The sequence below is a fragment of the Nycticebus coucang genome, chromosome 18 (assembly GCF_027406575.1).
Source record: "Nycticebus coucang isolate mNycCou1 chromosome 18, mNycCou1.pri, whole genome shotgun sequence".
NCBI classification, from domain to species: domain Eukaryota; kingdom Metazoa; phylum Chordata; class Mammalia; order Primates; family Lorisidae; genus Nycticebus; species Nycticebus coucang.
The window spans coordinates 28,228,682-28,248,683 of NC_069797.1; the positions used below are offsets into that span (position 1 = coordinate 28,228,682).

The 20,002-nt window shown below is 43.5% G+C and overlaps 1 protein-coding gene across 2 annotated transcripts in view; it reads left to right on the forward strand.

Annotated features, from left to right (window-relative positions):
• Positions 1–2,407: 2,407 nt before the first annotated feature.
• Positions 2,408–20,002, forward strand: part of METTL16 (methyltransferase 16, N6-methyladenosine) — a 92,897-nt gene continuing 75,302 nt past the window's right edge. The window contains exons 1-2 of one of the 2 annotated variants that reach the window (XM_053568513.1): positions 2,408–2,537; positions 9,837–9,964. In XM_053568513.1, the coding sequence (XP_053424488.1) occupies positions 9,837–9,964 (128 nt within the window). In that variant the 5' untranslated portion in view covers positions 2,408–2,537. The remainder of the gene's footprint in view (positions 2,538–9,836; positions 9,965–20,002) is intronic. The other variant, XM_053568514.1, reaches the window with a different exon arrangement.

A 20,002-nucleotide genomic window follows, 5' to 3' on the forward strand; every position in this document is an offset into this window, starting at 1 on the left:
TAAGATTAGGAACAAAGCAGCCTGTGATGGTTTTTTGGGTGGTTCCACCTTGGGTAGGAGCACACACCCTAATCCCTTCTCAGGGACAAAGATTGTAAAGGACCAACTGCCAGCCATGTATAATCTTCTAGACTTCTAGATAAAAGAGCACACGTGGAGACTCCCAACGGAGTCCGTCAGTTCTTTCCCCCTTCCAGAAGCTCTGGTGCTTTTTACTTCTTCTGTATTCCTTTCCAACTTCTAACAAAAGTCCTATCTTACCACTGAAAAAAACAAAAAAGATCTAGCAGGAGGGTGCCTGTGGCTCAGTGGTTAGGGCGCCGGCCACATGCTCCAGAGCTGGTGGGTTCCAACCTGGCCCAGATCTGCTAAACAACAACAACAACAGCCCAGCAGGTGTCTATAGTCCCAGCTACTCGGGAGGCTGAGGCAAGAGAATTGCTTGAGCCCAAGAGTTGGAGGTTGCTGTAAGCTATGATGCCACAGCACTCTACTGAGGGTACCAAAGTGAGACTCTGTCTCAATAAAGAAAAAAAAAGATGTAGCAGTTTGCACTTTTGCCGTTTTGGGGACCCTAAGAAAACGTGAAAGAAATCTGTCTACTCTGTTGGACAAATTACCTGAAGGGCCACATGCAGAAGGAGAGAACTTGAATTAGAAGGGAGACCCAGCTATTTCAGCTGAACCAAGCTCCAGTTGATGCTATGATCACTGGTAAGGCCAGCAGAACAGCTGGGCTAATCACAGTCCAGACTGAAGAACTGTGAGAAATAAAAGGGTTGTTGTTTTAAGCTATGCCATTTTCAGGTGGTTGGTTAAACGGTAGGTAATGAAAACCCTTCCTCGCTTGGCGCCCATAGCTCAATGGTTAGGGTGCCGGCCACACACAGGGCTGGCAGGTTTGAACCCGGCCCAGGCCTGCTAAACAACGACAACTACAATAAAAAAAAAAAATAGTTGGCGTTGTGGCAGGCGCCTCTAGTCCCAGCTACTTGGGAGGCTGAGGCAAGAGAATCACTTACACCAGGAGTTTGAGGTTGCTGTGAGTTGTGATGCCACAGTACTCTGGAGGGTGACATAGTGAGACTCTGTCTAAAAACACCACCACCTCTGTTCCTCAGCCTTCCTTGAGTGAGATTACTGGTATACTCAGCTATTCACAAGGCTGAAGTCTCCATTCCTTACTTCCTGCTACCTGCCTCCCAATTTTATGGCAATTGTTTGCCAAGACAGTAATTCCTAAGAACTAAGCAAGCCTTTTCTTTTCTTTTTTTGTGGTTTTTGGCTGGGGCTGAGTTTGAACCTGCCACCTCTGGCATATGGGATCGGTGCCCTACTCCTTGAGCCATAGGCGCCGCCCGTTTTTCTTATTTAATAGAAAGGGGTACTAGGTACAGAAGCTGACTTTAGCCCTGGCTTTCTTTTTTGAGACAGAGCCTCAAGCTGTCGCCCTAGGTAGAGCGCTGTGACATCACAGCTAACAGTAACCTCCAGCTCCTGGGCTCAAGCTATTCTCCTGCCTCCACCTCCCCAAGTAGCTGGGACTACAGGCGCCCGCCACAACGCCCGGCTGTTTTTTGGTTGCAGCCGTCATTGTTTGGCGGACCCGGGCTGGATTCGAACCCACCAACTCAGGTGTATGTGGCGGGTGCTGAGCCGTGCCCTGGCTTTCTTACTAGTTGTATACCTTTGGAAGTCATTAACTTTTCTCTCTCAGGTATAAAATGGGGAGAATAATGCTCACTCCACTTATCAGAGGGTAAAAATGAGTGTAACCGAGATGAAAAGGAAATGAAATGCATTAACAGAGTTCATGCGCAAGGCAGGTGAAGACATTCAAAGAACGCAGAGAGAGGGAAGGAGGAAGCGAGGTGGGACCTTGGTGTGTGCCACACATTTGGGGGGCAAGACACGATTGTAAGACGGACTTTACCTAACAAATGCAATAAGTGTAACCTGGTTTCTTGTACCCTCAAAGAATCCCCAACAATAAAAAAAAAAAAACAAAAAACTCAAAGAACGTGTACTGGAAGTCACGTGAATGTCGTATTGAACAAATGATTTAATATCCCCATCCTCATCTTCCCAGACTTGTTGCAAAATAAGGCTCAGTTGCACTTCTTCAAACCTCAAAGTCTCCTCCTTCATCTTCATATTACCCGCCCAACCTGAGAGAGTGTGATTTAGTAAATATGGAGAAGGACCCAGAGAGTTAACTCTTTTTTTTCTAAGAAGGTCCCTAGCGGATTCAAACGCAAGTCCAGTCTTGCTACCGACTGCAACGGACTCTCCGCTACCTTGGGCAGGGAGCCAAAAATCCCAAGTCTCGCGACAGTTTCTTCTTCCTTCAGGCTTCTCTTCAAACCGCGCGATAGTTACTTGTCCAATCACGAGGCTAGATGGTTTCACAAGATGGCGGCGCGCTGGAAGCGTAACACCTGCGTTTCTAGGAGCTTCGCGCTGTGGGTGGCTTAAGACTCTGGGGTCGCACAGGCCCACGCCAGACACAACGTCTGGTAAAGACGTTGGCTTCAGAGGTAGGTCTTAACAGCTCTCCTGAGGGTGTCGCCAGGGGTTAATCAATGGGTGATCCAGGTTCCTCATTCTTGGGTTTGGGGCTCGTGTGTTGCTGCTCATTTCGAGGTATAGGGAGAGAGACTTGATGTGGGTGTGCGTGCGTGCAGGGTGGTATTTGGGGTGGGTGGGTGAGTGGTAGGAGTTGGCGAATAGAATAGAATGAGGATTCCAGTAGAAAAGACCCTTGGAGTTTAGAGAGATCTTAAACGGGCGGGAACACCTCTGGGGTTTAGAGAGATCTGAAACAGGACGTGAAAGACTGGAAGAGGTGGAGAACTGGCAGTGGCTGAGTTAGTGGAAGAAGTCTGATTTTGAGGGAAGGCGAAGGGAGAAAATGTAGTTTGGGGTTGAGTTGGGAGGGATCTGTGCAGAAGGAATTCAAAGTTATGAAATCGGAATTTAGACTGTTTTCTAGGCTTATGTATTAAATGGCAGTTGAATGAGATTAATGGTCAGGAGGAACCAAGGAAATAGAAACATGAAGATGAGAAAAATCTCCGAGAATTGGAAATATCAGACTCAAGGATTAACTACTCTAGCTTTCTGGATTAACTCAGGTAACCCGGAAGAAAAAGTTTCAGCTCTTGGGCTGAGCTTTTTTTGAGGCTCAAGATGAGGACTGCCTATTGAGAATGAGGGTGCTGTGTGTTTCAGCGGCCTGTATAGTGGAGAGTTCCATTGTGTTTTAAGTCAACAAATATTTGAGAGCCTGCTATCTCGGACAGTTAAAAGAGTTCCATCGTGCTTTCAATTAAATACTTAAGTTTTTCCCCTCCCAGGCCCTATTTTAGGTGTTGGGATGTGGCAGTGAACAAGACAGACAAAATATTTTTCTGTCAGGGCAGATTTTAAAAAATAAGCAAAACATACGGAATGTCAGGTGGCTAAATACTTTGTAGAAATCTGAAGCTAGGAGGAGAAGACAAGGAGTCTGTTCATTCACTGCACATTTAAATGGGGTACTTTTTGGCTAAAGACATGAACAAGGTGAACATACCTTGTATGTATGTTTCTGGGGGAGAGTCCATGCAAACTGAACAAAAAGTGCAAAAACCGTGAGGCACAGGTGTGCTGACTTGATAGAAAAACAGCAAGGATAACAGCTGTGGCTAGAACAGAATGAGACAGGAAATATGGATACTGGGTTAGAGGAAAATGCATAATACTTTGTAACAATGCTGATGTTAGATAAGAATTGACACCCATTTAAACTCTGAGGAATGTACTGTACTTAGCTAAGAACCCATTGCCGGTATTGGGAGGCTAGTTAGGAAAGAAATGGTTTTATTGACCTAATTCTGCATCTGACCAGAAAGATTGGGTAATTGGGCAGCATCTGTGGCTCAGTGAGTATGGCACCAGCCCCATATACTGAGGGTGGCGGGTTTGAACGCAGCCCCCACCAAACTGCAACAAAAAATAGCTGGGCATTGTGGTGGGTTCCAGTAGTTCCAGCTACTTGGGAGGCTGAAGCAAGAGAATCGCCTAAGCCCAAGAGCTGGAGGTTGCTGTGAGCTGTGATGCCACTGCACTCTACCGAGGACGACAAAGTGAGACTCTGTCTCCAAAAATAAAAAGATTGAGTAATCAAAGAAATGAACTGAATTTGCCATATGTGTAATTTGTTTTGGCTCATGTATGCTCCGAGTGTCATGTTGCATGTGCATCAATGTCAGCTATGCAGTCTTTAGAATCTTCCTTGATGTGTTGCAGAGCCCTGACCCACTAGTATCTCTTGACATCACTGTTAAGAGTACCTTTCCTTCTTTTCTTTTTTTCTTTGAGACAGTCTTCACTTTGTCCCCTGGGCTAGAGGGCAGTGGCATCATCATAACTCACTGCAACCTCAAACTCTGGCAGTCAAGCAATCTTCCTGGCTCAGCCTCTTGAGGTGCTGGGACTATAGGCATTCACCACCGTACCTGGTCATTTTTTTCTCTTTTTAGTAGAGACATGATCTTGCTTTTGATCAGGCTGGTCTTGAACTCTTCTTTTTTTTTTTTCCAGAGACAGAGTCTCACTTTGTGATCCTTGGTAGAGTGCTGTGGCGTCACAGCTCACAGCAGCCTCCAGCTCTTGGACTTAGGTGATTCTGTTGCCTCAGCCTCCGAGTAGCTAGGACTACAGGCGCCCGCCACAATGCCCGGCTATTTTTTTGTTGCAGTTTGGCCAGATTTGAACCCACCACCCTCGGTATATGGGGCCAGCGCCCTAGTCACTGAGCCACAGGCGCTGCCCTGGTCTTGAACTCTTGATCTCAAGTGACCTTCCTGCCTCGCCCTCCCAGAGTTCTAGGATTACAGGCATGAGCCATTGTGTCTGGTCACCTTTCTTTTTTGCTGCTTGCCAGAATCACAAGAAAAGAAAGTGGCTCAGCGCTCGTAGCTCAATGGTTATGGTGCCAGCCACATACACCGAGGCTGGCATGTTTGAGCCCAGCTCGGGCCAACTAAACAACAATGACAACTGCAACAAAAATAGCCGGGTGTTGTAGTGGGTGCCCGTAGTCCCAGTCCCAGCTACTTGGGAGGCTGAGGCAAGAGAATCGCTTAAGCCCAAGAGTTTGAGGATACTGTGAGCTGTGACTACATGACATTCTACCCAGGGTGACATGGTGAGACTCTGTCTCAAAAAAAAAAAAAAAAAAAAAGAAGAAAGGAAAGCATTTTCCTTTTCTGATGTCTTTTTTGGGGCCTGGGGGTCGCCCTAGTTTTATGTTTCCTTCTTTCCTGAAAGTCTGTAAGAAAATAAAACTTGTATATAGTGAATTTTAGTGATAGTGGGAGGGGCAAAAGATTGTAACGTAATGTGCCGAAAAACTTTCAGGTGGGCTGGGCTTGGTGACTCACGGCTGTAATCCTGGCACTCTGGGAGGCTGAGGCGGGAAGATGGCTGGAGCTCAGGAGTTAGAGGCCAGCCTGAGCAACAGCAAGACCTCATCTATACTAAAAATAGAAAAATTAGCTAGGCATTGTGACAAGTATTTGTAGTCCCAGCTATTCTGGAGGCTGAGACAGGAGGAGCACTTAAGTGCAGGAGTTTGAGGTTGCTGTGTGCTGGGCTGACATCACGGCCCTCTAGCCAGGAGCAACTAGAGTGAGAATCCGTTTCAAAAAGAAAAACTTTCAAGTGACTACCAATTCTTTCAAATTCTGAACTGTTTATTTACTCAACAAATATTTATTGCATGCTAGTTGCTAGGGGTACAGTGAAGAATAAGATGGATATGGTTGCAGTCTGGTGTGTGTGGGGGTGTGTGGGGGTGTTTATAAACTACACACATAATAGCTCTGAGGGAAAAGCACAGGGTGCTTTGAAATCTTATAAAGTAGCTATCCTGATTGGATGTGTGGTTTCAGAGAAAGCCTTACTGGGAAAATGATGCTTAGGGTGTTATTTGAAGGGCTAGTGGGCTTTAAGGGGTGAAAGGAGATGGTGGAAGGTTGAGGAGAATCTTGTAGGCAGTAAGAATAGCAGATGGTGGAACAGACCACTGTGCAAGTGGAGAAAATGGAAGAAGACCAGTATGTTTAGAGTGAAGTGCAGGCAGGGGAGAGGCAAGGTCTTGTTAATGATTTTACACTTTATTGGCCTAACAGCTTCTCAAGCCACTGAAGGGATTTAGCGTGGGGATGTTCAGATTTGCATTGAGGGGGATAACCTGTCTCTTGGGTGAAAGATGGATTGCGGGGGCAAGAATGGTTAGGGAGATCAGTTCAAAGCTTTTTTTTTTTTTTGAGACAGAGTCTCATGTCACCCTAAGTAGAATGCCATGGCATCACAGCTCACAGCAATCTCAAACTCTTGGGCTTAAGCGATTCTCTTGCCTCAGTCTCCCAAGTAGCTGGGACTACAGGCACCTGCTACAACGCCCGGCTATTTTTTGATTGTAGTTGTCATTGGTGTTTGACTGGCCTGGGCTGGATTCAAACCTGCCAGCTCTCGTGTCACCCTAGCCTCTTGAGCTACAGGCGCTGGGCCAGTTCAAAGCTTTTATTCCAGTCCCAGGAAGAAATGGTAATGATCTGGACCACGTAGAGTTGTGAAGGGTGAAAAGTTGGATAGGGTTAAGAAATAATTGAGAGATAGAGAATATTGAGGACATGGTGTGTATTCTGAATGGAGGTGGCAGGGTGGAGAAATTGCTGAAGATTTCTGACTTGTGCACTACAAGAAGGATAATCATGCGTTCATTGAGATAGGGAAGATTAGGAGAGGACCAGTTTGGGGTGGGTAGAAATGATTTAATTTTGGACATGTTGTATATGAAGTGCTTTTGAGAAATATGGCAGGCAGTTAAATATGTGATATGATACGGCAAAGTCTGGATTGAAAGCAATTCTGTTTTGCAATTGGTTGTTTAACTTCTGATGTAGAAAGCTGTCAAAAAAAATCTTCTGAAATAGAGTGTTTACAGATTTATTTCTACGTAAAATTTCATTTCCAACAAGGCTTGCCAAGGAAAGGTGCTTATTTCTAGGAGACTATAATAGCGGGTATTGCTTAACTGGGGAATTTAGGGAAGGAAAGATGTTCCTGGAAAGGAGATGCTTGAACTTAGGGGTAAGTAGGAATTCACTAGCTGAACAGTGGGGAAGGAACATTAAGGACAAAAGGAATAACGTGTGTAAAGACCACGTGGCCAGGGTGGTGGGACAGAAAGAAGAACCAGGGTTTCTGGTGATGGTGAAAAGATAAGAGGACTGATGTGTATGCTGAAGTAATGATTTTTTATTTTGTCTTAAGGGTAAAAGTTTGAGTACATGCATATAGGAAGAGAACATATTGAGATTTGTGTTTAGAAATGATCATAGCAAAGTGGAAGAAGGAACGGTAGGAGGGGATGCAGGAAGTTGGGCACTGTAGTTCATGCCTATAATCCTTAGCACTTGGGAGGCCAAGGCAGGTGAATCCCTTGAGCTCAGAAGTTTGAAGCCAGCCTGAGCAAGAGTGAGACCCTGTCTCTACTAAAAATAGAAAAAATTAGCTGAGCATTGTGGTGGGCTAGCTACTTGGGAGGCTAAGGCAGGAGAATCACTTGAACCCAGGAGTTTGAGGTTGTTGTGAGCTGGGAGTTTGAGGTTGCCATTCCATGGCAATCCAGCCTAGGCAATACAGTGAGATTCTGTCTCAAAGAAAAAAGAAAAGTGGATACAGGGAGGCTGTTGTAAGCTGAGTATGGTGGTGTGTACCTATAGTCCCAGCTACTCATGAGAATCACTTGAGCTCAGGATTTCAAGTCCAGCATGGGCAACTTCGTGAGAACTCATCTCTAAAAAAAATATAAATAGGCAATTCTAGCAATCTAGGTAGCTTGTACTGGGCAGATCTTGGTGGGGAAAAGGAAAAATAGATGGAGTTGAAAGGTACATATGTGTATTTAGCAGGTAAAACCTCTAGGACTGGTGATTTCTTAGAGATGAGAGGGAGAAGGAAATATCAGGTGACTCCTAGATTTCTGGCTTACATAATACTGTTGAGATGAATGCTCATTATAAAAAATGTAGAAAATATAGAATGATTTAAAGAAAAAAATAAAAATCACCTACCACCCAGAGATATATACTAAAATATCTTTAAATAACCAACTACCTGGAGATTTACTAAACCACTACAGTAGTTTTTCTTCCAGTTTTTATTTCTTGATATAAATACATTAGCTTTTTTCCTCTTTGTAATCTGGAAGACAAAATTGTTTTTTTTTTTCACTTGATTTTACCTACCTAAGAATGACAAGCCTGAAATTTGTGAAACAAGTTGAAATAGAAGATTTTTTCAAATTTTTTTTTTTTTTGTAGAGACAGAGTCTCACCCTATGGCCCTTGGTAGAGTGCCGTGGCCTCACACAGCTCACAGCAACCTCCAACTCCTGGGCCCAAGCGATTCTCCTGCCTCAGCCTCCCGAGCAGCTGGGACTACAGGCGCCCGCCACAACGCCCGTCTATTCCTTGGTTGCAATTTGGCCGGGGCCGGGCTTGAACCCGCCACCCTCGGTATATGGGGCCGGCGCCCTACTGACTGAGCCACAGGCGCTGCCCGATTTTTTCAAATTTTAGTGAGTTTATGATGCATTACCAAATATTCAGTCCTTGCAAGGCCCATTATAAAAAAACTAATCTCGAATATTCTTGGCTGTAGATCATACTGCCTTCTGTTCTTTGATTCTCTTTTTTTTTTCCTTCCCCATAAAAGGAAGAAGAGATGTTCTTTGAGTCTTTTAAAGGAATAGTTTTTTTTTGTTTGTTTGTTTTTGAGACAGAGTCTTACTGCGTTGCCCTTGGTAGAGTGCTGTGGTGTCACAGCTCACAGCAACCTCAAACTCTTGGAGTCAAACGATTCTCTTGCCTCAGCCTCCCAAGTAGCTGGGACTACAGGTCCCGCCACAAAGCTCAGCTATTTTTTTGGTTACGGTTGTTACTGTTTAGCAGGCCCAGGCTGGGCTTGAACTCGATGACAACCTCAGTGTATGTGGCTGGCACCCTACTCACTAAGCTATGGGTACCGAGCCAGTATTTGTCCTTTTTAATTAATGGTTTTAACCTCCTGGTTCATCACTGGCAAACAGTATTTGTCATTTTGTGTGTAGTTTATTTTCCATAACATATGAACATATAGTTCATTCCTTTAACATCCATGTTGTAGCATGTATCAGAATTTCATTCTTTTTTTGTGACAATAATATTTACTGTATATATATACACCGCATTTTATTCATCTGTTTATGGACATTTCAGTTTTTCCATACCTCTTTGCTTTTTTGAATAATGCTCCTGTGAACATTTGGTGTACAAGTATCTGTTTCAGTTTCTGCTTTCAGTTGTTCTGGGAATATACTAGGAATGGAATTGCTGAATCATATGGTAATTCCATGTTTAGCTTTTTAACGAACTGCCAAACTCTTTTCCACGGCATTTTACATTCTCACCAGTGATGCATGAGAACTCCCAATTCCTTTACATTCTTGCAAAACACTTGTTACTTTGCTTATTTATTTATTTAATAATAACCATTCCAGTGAGTGTGAACTGGTATTTCATTGTGGTTTGGTTTGCATTTCCCTAATGATGCTGAACATCCTTTCATGCTCAAAAGATTGTGCTTATTTGTTGTACGCATTTTAAAAACATAATTTCTACTTTCTCACTTGATTGGCAAAGATGTATTGGCTGTAAATGTTAACTTGGCATCCGTAGCTTTCTCCATTAATTTTTTTTTAACTAAATGTGCTGATTTTTTCCTTTCTTTTTTCTTTTTTAAAGATGGCTCTGAGTAAATCAATGCATGCAAGAAATAGATACAAGGACAAACCTCCTGACTTTGCATATCTGGCATCCAAATATCCAGATTTTAAACAGCACGTTCAGATAAATCTGAATGGAAGAGTGAGGTAGGTAACAGATTAAAAATTGATAGTATATCATTCTAGTGCATTCTAAATGGGCACAATGTAGCAGAAAGCAGGCAGCGCCTGTGGCTCTGTGGGGTGCTGGCCCCATATACTGAGGGTGGCGGGTTCAAACCTGGCCCGGCCAACTGGCCAACTTGCAACAAAAAAATAGCCAGGCATTGTGGTGGATGCCTATAGTCCCAGCTACTTGGGAGGCTGAGGCAAGAGAATCGCCTAAGCCCAGGAGTTGGAGGTTGCTATGAGCTGTGGTGCCACGGCACTCTGCCAAGGGTGATAAAGTGAGACTTTGTCTCTACAAAAAAAAAAAAAGAAAACCTGGAATGTTAATTAAATTTCCCATGTGGCCTTGGACAAATCACTTAATCCCTGTGGGTGTTAGCTTTTTAATGTATAAAATGAGAGGATTGGACCAAATGCTTTGTTTTTCTTTCTGTCTTAAAAAATTCTCTTCTCGGGCGGCGCCTGTGGCTCAGTTGGTGGGGCGCCGGCCCCATATGCCAAGGGTGACGGGTTCAATCCCGGCCCCGGCCGAACTCCAACAACAAAAAAAATAGCCGGGTGTTGTGCTGGGCGCCTGTAGTCCCAGCTACTCGGGAGGCTGAGGCAGGAGAATCGCTTGAGCCCGGCAGTTGGAGGTTGCTGTGAGCTGTGTGATGCCATGGCACTCTACCAAGGGCCATAGAGTGAAACTCTGTCTCTACCAAAAAAAAAAAAATTCTCTTCTCTCTCTCTTTTTTTTTTTTTTTTTTTGAGACAGTCTCACTTTGTTGCCCTCGGTAGAATGCTCTGGCGTCACAGCTCACAGTAACCTCCAACTCTTGAACTTGCATGATTCTCTTGCCTCAGCTTCCCGAGTAGCTGGGACTACAGGCGCCTGCCACAATGCCCGGCTATGTTTTTTCATTGTTGTCGTAGTTGTCATTGTTGTTTGGCAGGTCCAGGCTGGATCCCAGCCACATACACCTGCCAGCTCCGGTGTATGTGGCTAGTGCCCTAGCCGCTGAGCTATATGCACCGAGCCACTCTTTTTTTTTTTTTGTAGAGACAGAGTCTCACTTTATGGCCCTCGGTAGAGTGCCGTGGCATCACACAGCTCACAGCAACCTCCAACTCCTGGGCTTAAGCAATTCTCTTGCCTCAGCCTCCCGAGTAGCTGGGACTACAGGCGCCCGCCACAACGCCCAGCTATTTTTTGGTTGCAGTTCAGCTGGGGCCGGGATTGAACCTGCCACCCTTGGTATATGGGGCCAGCGCCCTACCAACTGAGCCACAGGCACCGCTTTTTTTTTTTTTTTGGTGATACAGTCTCATTCAGTCACCCTGGATATAGTGCAGGGGTATCATCACAGCTCACTGCAACCTCAAACATCTAGGCTCAAGCAATCCTTTCTCAGCCTCCCAAGTAGCTGGGACTAATGGCATGCACCACCACACCCAGCTAATTTTTTCTGTTTTTGGTAGGGATTGGGGTCTCTCGTTGCTCAGTCTGGTCTCAAATTCCTGAGCTCAAGTAATCATCTTGTCTTGGCCTCCCAGATTGCTGAGATTATAGGCATGAGCCATTGCACCTGGCTAAAATTTTCTTGCTGTCCAAATTATTGTTTATCCTACAGAAATCCTAGAGTATTTGCTGACAATAATTGTGCTCTGTGCATTCTAAAACTTAGTGATTGGTGAGGAGCTAACAACATTATTTTAATAAAATACATGTTTATTCTGATGCAAGTGGGAAAATAATGAGGTCATTAAAATACCAACTTCACAGACAGTAATACTTAAGATGTTGCTAAATTTAAGTTAAGTTGATTTTTAGGGCGGCACCTGTGGCTCAGTGGGTAGGGCACTGGCCCCATATAGCAAGGATGGCAAGTTTTGAACCCGGCCCCGGCCAAACTGCAACTAAAAAATAGCCAGGCATTGTGGCGGGGGCCTGTAGTTCCAGCTACTTGGGAGGCTGAGGCAAAAGAATCACCTAAGCCCAGGAGTTTGAGGTTGCTGTGAGCTGTGACACCATGGCACTCTACCGAGGGCAATAAAGTGAGACTCTGTCTCTAAAAAAAAAAAAAAAGTTGATTTTTAAAAATGAAAATTATGATATGACTGTTTCAGGAAATTACAAAAATGGTGATAATGGTTTAGTTATGACTAATGTGTCTGTTACATCCATGAGAAGGAACCGTTTCTGACTGTGTTCTTAAACTCTGAGGGAGTTACAGAGAAAAGTGGAAATTCCAAGGCTGACTAGGGAGAGGTGTGGTAAATCCTGTTACGGGGAGCAAAGGGAGTAGGATTTGAAAAGAGGGAAGGTAAAGAATAGTAGGATCATGGGCGGCGCCTGTGGCTCAGTGAGTAGGGCACGTGCCCCATACACCAAGGGTGACAGGTTTGAATGTGGTCCTGGCCAAACTGCAGTAAAAAATAGCCGGGTGTTGTGGCGGGCACCTGTAGTCCCAGCTGTTCATGAGGCTGAGGCAAGATAATCGCCTAAGCCCAAGAGCTGGAGGTTGCTGTGAGCTGTGACACTATGGCACTCTACCCAGGGTGACAAAGTAAGACTCTGTTTCTAAAAAAAAAGAAGAAGAATAGTAGGATCCCAAGGTTGAGGCATTTTGCTGACCTCTTCTTTGCTCCACAGCCATCCCCTTGTGGCTTTAGAAATGGAGGCTTGGAGTAGAACTTAACCTGGGGGCCGAGATACCCTTAAAATTATATTAAAGTTTTTAGAAAATAGGTTTATGTTCATTTTTTCTGGGAGATAATCTTTAGTTTTCATCAGATTTTCAAAGGTATCTGAGACATCCCCTACTAAGTATACAAAGGTAAAGATCAAATACTGTGGAACTGTGGTTTCCAAGCTTTTTTTTTTTAATTTATTTTGTTTTTTGAGACAGAGTCTCACTGTGTCGCTCACAGCAACCTCCAACTCTTGGGCTTAAGCCATTCTCTTGCCTCAGCCTCCCAAGTAGCTGGTACTACAGGCGCCTGCCACAATGCCTAGCTATTTTTTGGTTGCACTTGTCATTGTTTTTTAGGTGGCCTGGACTGGGTTCAAACTGGCCACCCTCGGTGTGTGTGGCTGGCTCCGTAACCACTGTGTAATGGGCGTTGAGCCTCCAAGCTTTTTTGATTGCCTCTCTACTCAGTAAAAAAATTGAGCAGAGCCCACATGTGAATGCTTGTGCTACCACTGTGTTACTATATTAAGCACATTTGAAAACATCAAAATAGAAATTTAAAATATGTCAAATATATTTTAAATAGGACTTCTAATATTTTCTTTGTATACTCTAGAGAATTGTCTTTGGCATTTTGCTTGATATAACACCCCAAAAGATTGAATTGGTATTTTTCTTTGTTTATAACTTCACTATCATTGTTTTAAAATCCTTGTTTGTTTATCATCGGAGCTTTAGGAAAGATACAATTTTGTCATTTTTTTCTTCCTCTCTGTGCCTGGTAGTCTTTTTTTTTTTTTTTTTTTTTTTTTTTTGGTTTTTGGCCGGGGCTGGGTTTGAACCCGCCACCTCCGGCATATGGGACCGGCGCCCTACCCCTTGAGCCACAGGCGCCGCCCATGTGCCTGGTAGTCTTAACAATAAAACACATTGTGCTCCAGGAAAAGCCATAATAAATAAGAAAGACACAGTTATTGCCACATTTACACACTAGTTTATGTACTAGTGGGGAAAAAATGGACAAATATACAAGCAGTTCACCTTTTTTTTTTTTTTTTTTGTGGTTTTTTGGCCGGGGCTGGGTTTGAACCCACCACCTCCGGCATATGGGACTGGCGCCCTACTCCTTGAGCCACAGGCGCCACCCAGCAGTTCACCTTTTAAGGGTGGCAGAATCTGTGGGGGGTGTGTTGGGATCACAGAGAGACCTGACTCTGACTTGCAATTTAGAGAATGATTTGAAACAGAAGGGTCTCTTGGTTGTATTCAGAGGAATGAGGTGGAAAGAAGAGTTTTGCAGGCAGAGGGAGCTGCACATGCAAAGAGCACTGAGCTGGAGGAGAATTGAAAAAATTGGGTATGCCTGGGGTGTAGTGGACCAAGAGATAGGAGATGAGGCTGGTGGTTGTTGTATTTGTGGTACTTTCCTCTCACTGAGGAGTTTGAAATTGATCTTAATTAAGGAAATGGTACGGTAGGTGCTTGTGTCTTCAGGGTCACCCATTAACCTTCCTTCTCTAAAGTTTTAAAGCAGGAGATAACATGTTCAGAATTGCATTGAAACAGATAAATTCTAGGAGCATGGAAGAGGTGGATTATAGAAGGAATTAAGACTGGAGGTCTAGAAAGATAGGTTGTAAATAGTTTTAGTAATCCAGATTAGCTGTGTTGGTGTTCAAATGGGCGGAGGCAGTAGGAATAGAGATCACTGGATGAATTTGAGGAAAATTTACAAGTAGAATTAACAGGATGTGGTGGAAATGAAGGAGAACTGAAAAGCCAAGTATGGTGCTTAGAATTTTACTTTAGTAAGAGGAGACATGGTAGTGCCATGTACTGAAGTAGGGAAAAATAGGGAATAAGGGGAATTGAACTAGTTTGGGGATGATATTTTCAGTTTTGGGCAAATCAATTCTAAGAAGTTTATTTTTATTTATTTATTTATTTAGAGACAGAGTCTTACTTTGTTGGCCTTGGTAGAGTGCCATGGCATCATAGCTTGCAGCAACCTCAAACTCTTGGGTTGCCTCTTGCCTCAGCCTCCAGAGTAGCTGGGACTATAGGCACCCGCCATAACATCTGGCTATTGTTAGAGACAGGAGCTTGCTCTTGCCTGGGCTGTTCTCAACTCCTGAACTCAAGCAGTCCACCCGCCTGGGCCTTCCAGAGTGTTAGGATTACAGGCATGAGCCACCTCGCCTGGCCCTGAGAAGTTTATTCTTTAGAGAGAACAGAGTTCTGTGAAAAGTGAGGGAAGTTTGGAGAACTGCATGTCTTTGGGGCTGGAGTGGATACAGGATAGCCAGGATAGGGAATAACAAGATGAGACTAAAAGGAAAAGAACAAGTCACCCTGACCAAACAATGTATCTAAATAGATTAAAGTGGGAGGCTGAGGCAGGTGGACCTTGTGGGGATGCCTGTAGTCCCAGCTACTTGGGAGGCTGAAGCAAGAGAATCGCTTAAGCCCAAAAGTTTGAGGTTGCTGTGAGGGCGACATAGTAGAACTTTGTCTTCAGTAAGTAAGTAAGTAAGTAAGTAAGTAAATAAATAAATAAATAAAAGGTGCCTGATAACTAATAGACATTCGATAAATATTTGTTGAATACTTGAGAATAATTCCTATATTAAGTTAAATGCAGAATAATTCCTCTATTGAACAGTATGCTATATAAAAATAGTGTGCTATTTTAGTCCATTTTGTGCTGCTATAGCATGATACCTGAAACTAAGTAATTTATAAAGAATAGAAATTTATTTCCTACATTTCTTTTTTTTAATTGAAGAGTTTATTTATTATTTATTTATTTACTAGCACTACTTAACCTTTTGGGTGGGGGGGGGGTCAATGACTCTTTTAAAAATGAAGTCCTGGGCAGCGCCTGTGGCTCAAAGGAGTAGGGTGCCGGCCCATATGCCAGAGGTGGCAGGTTCAAACCCAGCTCTGGCCAAAAAAAAAATAATAATAAATAAATAAATAAAAATGAAGTCCTAAATTACAGGTTAAAGCTTTGAATCCTATTTGCTCAAGAAAAAAATTGTACACAAAAATTATTTTTATCTTATTGTATTCAAAGCATTCATGGATTCTCTGAAAGTTTCTAAGTTCATTACTCTGTTTATTTCTGTCTGGTTAGAAAAATAAGGACAATGTCTCTGAATTATGTCAACCATTTTCTAAAAGATAATTCTATGATTTTCAACATGCTAGAGGTCTTCATTTTTTAAATTTTCACTGAAAATTATTTCTCTAGACTTCTTTTTCAGATTTGATGTTTTTGTGGGGTTTTTTGCTTTCCAAATTGATTTAGGGGAAACTCATTTAGTAATTTTTGTCCATCTCTTTATTTTTCATTTTGTTTTAATTTTTTTTAGGTATGTGCTATGGTCTAAATGTGTCTCCCAAAGTCCATGCATTGGAAACTTAATCTCAAGTGCAACAGTGTTGAGAGGTGGGACCTAACGGCAAGTGTTTAGGTCACAAGGCTTCTGCCTCCATGAGATTAATGGTGCTGTAAAAAGGGCTTTCTGGGAAGTGGGTTCATCCCATTGCACCTCCCATCATGTGAGGACATAGCAAGAAGGCCCTCATCAGATCTTTGATTTTGGACTTCCCAGCCCCTAGAAATGTGAGAAATATTCCAGGTGCGGTGTCTCATGCCTATAATCCTAACACTGAGGGAGACTAAGGCATAGGAGTTTAGGAGCTTAAAGACCAACCTGAACAAGAATGAGGCTCCGTTACTACTAAAAATAGAAAAAATTAGCCTGGCATTGTGGCAGACGCTTATAGTCCCAGCTATTCAGGAGGCTGAGGTAGGAGAATCACTTGAACTCAGGCCCTGGAGTTTGAGATTGCTGTGAGCTAGGTGATGCCATGGCACTCCAGCCTGGACAACTGAGTGAGACTCTCTCAAAAACAACAACAACAAAAACCTTTATTACTAGAAATACTAATGAGCCTTCAGTGTGTTGTAATCCTTTTTGCTGGTTGAGGGTTATCAGGGTGGTAGTTACTTAAGGCTGTGATGGCTGTGGCAATTTCCTAAAATAAGACTACAATAAAATTTGCTATATCAATTCATTCTTCCTTTTACAAAAGATTTCTATGTAGCATATGATGTTGTGTAATAACATTTTACTCATCACAGCAGAAGTTTTTAAATTGGCATCAGTCTTCTTAAACCCTGAGATTGCTAAATTTATGTAATATTCTAATTCCTTAGTTTTCATTTATTTGTTGTTGTTGTTGAGGTGGCATTTCATTATGTTGCCCAGGCTGGTCTCAAACTCCCAGCATCAAGTGATCCTCCTGTCTCAGCCTCCCAAACTGCTGGAATTATAGGTATGAGCCACCATGCCCAGTTTGCCATTTCAACTGTGTTCATAGGATGTTCTCCTGGAGTAGATTCCATCTCAAGATATTACTTTCTTTGCTCATTGATAAGAAGCAACTCCTTATTCTGTTCAAGTTTTATCCTGAGATTGTTGCAATTCAGTCACATGTTCAGGCTGTACATTTAATTCTTTTTTTTGGCCCGGGCTGGGTTTGAACCCACCACCTCTGGCGTGTGGGACCGGCGCTCTACTCCTTGAGCCATAGGCGCCGCCCTGTACATTTAATTCTAGTTCTGCTATTTCTACCACATCTGCAGTGACTTTTCCCACTGAAGTCTTGAACCCCTCAGTCATTGGGGGTTGGCGGGTTCGAATCCAGCCTGGGCTGCCAAGCAATAATGAAGGCTGCAACCAAAAAATAGCCAAGTGCTGTGGCAGGCACCTGTAGTCCCAGCTACTTGGGAGGCAGAGGCAGGAGAATCACTTGAGCCTAAGAGTTGGAGGTTGCTGTAAGCTGTGATGCCACGGTGCTCTACCCAGGCTCTGTCTCAAATTAAAAAAACAACAACGTGTATTTCTTAAACACGATTTCAGAGTTGAAATTACTGTTTGGTCCATAGGCTACAGGTTAGATGTTTTGTTCCTAGACATGAAAACAATATGAATTTCCTTGTACATCTCTATCTGAACACTGGGGTCACCAGGTACATTTTAAATGAGCAGTAAAATTTTGAAAGGAATCTTTTTTCTGAGCAGTAGATCTTGACGGTGGGCTTAAAATATTCAGTAAACCCATGCTGTAAACAGATGTGTTGTCATCTAGGCTTTGTTGTTTGATTTATAAAGCATAGACAGATTTAGCATAATTTTTTTTTTCTTTTTTTTTGTAGAGACAGAGTCTCACTTTATCGCCCTTGGTAGAGTGCTGTGCTCTCTACCACACAGCTCTGTGTGAGAGTCACACAGCTCACAGCAACCTCCAACTCCTGGGTTTAGGTGATTCTCTTGCCTCAGCCTCCCAATTAGCGGGGAGTACAGGTGCCCACCGCCCGGCTATTTTTTGGTTGCAGTTTGGCTGGGGCTGAGACTAGAACCTGCCACCCTCGGTATATGGGGCTGGCACCCTACCCACTGAGCCACAGGCGCCGCCCAATCTAGGATGATTCTTAAAGCCAATCATACTGAAAATTTTAGAGCCCTTATTAGCCCCTAACAAAAGAGTCAGCCATTCCTTCGAAGCTTTGAAGCCACACCTAGATTTCTTCTGTCAAAGTCCTAGATAGCATCTTCCAAGAGAAGGCTATTTTGTCTACATGAAAATCTGTAAGTTAGTGTGGTCTCCTTCCTCAGTTACCTTTGCTAGGCCTTCTGGATAACTTGCTGCAGCTTCTATATCAGCACTTGCTGCTTCCCCTTGCACTTAACTATATTATATAGATGGTTTCTTTGCTTAAGCCTCATGAAACAATCTCTGCTGGCTTCCAAACTGCAACAACAAAAAAAAAATAGCCAGGCGTTGTGGCAGGCGCCTGTAGTCTCAATTACTTGGGAGGCTGAGGCAAGAGAATCACATGAACCCAAGAGTTTGAGGTTGCTACGAGCTGTGACACCATGGCACTCTACTGAGGGTGATATAGTAAGACTCTGTCTCAAAAAAAAAAAAAAAAGGAGGGCGGCGCCTGTGGCTCAGTGAGTAGGGCGCCAGCCCCATATGCCGAGGGTGGCGGGTTCAAGCCCAGCCCCGGCCAAACTGCAACCAAAAAAAAAATAGCCGGGCGTTGTGGCGGGCGCCTGTAGTCCCAGCTGCTCGGGAGGCTGAGGCAAGAGAATCGCGTAAGCCCAAGAGTTAAGAGGTTGCTGTGACCAAGAGTTAAGAGGTTGCTGTGAGCCGTGTGACGCCACGGCACTCTACCCGAGGGCGGTACAGTGAGACTCTGTCTCTACAAAAAAAAAAAAAAAAAGGAAATCTATTTTTTTTTTTTTTGAGACAGAGTCTTAGGCTCTTGGGCTGGCTATTTTTTTGTTGCAGTTTGGCTGGGGCTGGGTTTGAACCCGCCACCCTTGGTATATGGGGCCAGCGCCCTACTCACTGAGCCACAGGTGCCGCCCACAATGTAAGTTCTTACAGTGCGGTTCTGTGCAGTGGAATACTATGTAGGCTGTGGAATGAATGTTGCAGATTATAAAACATAATGTGTTTCGAACGAAAACCAAAAATATCTGTGCTGATAATGCTGTACGTAGAAATCGACTGAAAAGGAGCTATGAGGTTCAAAGTAGTTGTTTTTGTAATAGGCAGAAGTAATTTTTTTCCAGAGTTTTTTAGTTTTTCACTTAGATCTTCCTCTGAACAAAAGCAACTTTAAGACTTTTTGTAGGGAAAAGCAAATGTACCTGCAAAGAGATGAGAAGATGATGAGGCACCCTGAGAAGGAACTTCCTTTTGTCCCTTTGAAGATGGGAGCAATTTGAGCACCTTTATACTCGGTGATACGACATGTTTAGAAGAGACCTGTTATAGATGTAGGCGAGAGCTACACACTCTTTTTTAGTGTAAATTACCTTGTTGCTCCTAAACATCACCTCCCTTCTTGCTTGCTTTATAGGAGCTGATGGTTGTTTGTGTCAGAATGTTTTTTCTTTCTTTTTTTGAGACAGAGTCTAACTTTGTCACCCTCAGTAGAGTGCTGAGTGCTGTGGTGTCACAGTTTACGGCAACCTCAAACTCTTGGCTCAAGCAATTCTCTTACCTCAGCCTCCCGAGTAGCTGGGAGGCAGGCAGCCAATGCAACACCCAGCTATTTTTTAGAGATAGGGTCTTGCTCTAGCTCAGGCTGGTCTTGAACTCATGAGCTTAGGCAAACCACCTGCCTCAGCTCCCAGAGTGCTAGGATTATAGATGTGCGCTACCAAGCCCAATCCTTATTTTTCATTTTTATAAAGCCTTTTTATTTAACTCTAAGATGTATGAAAGAGGAATAGCCAAAATATAAAGTTAACTAATG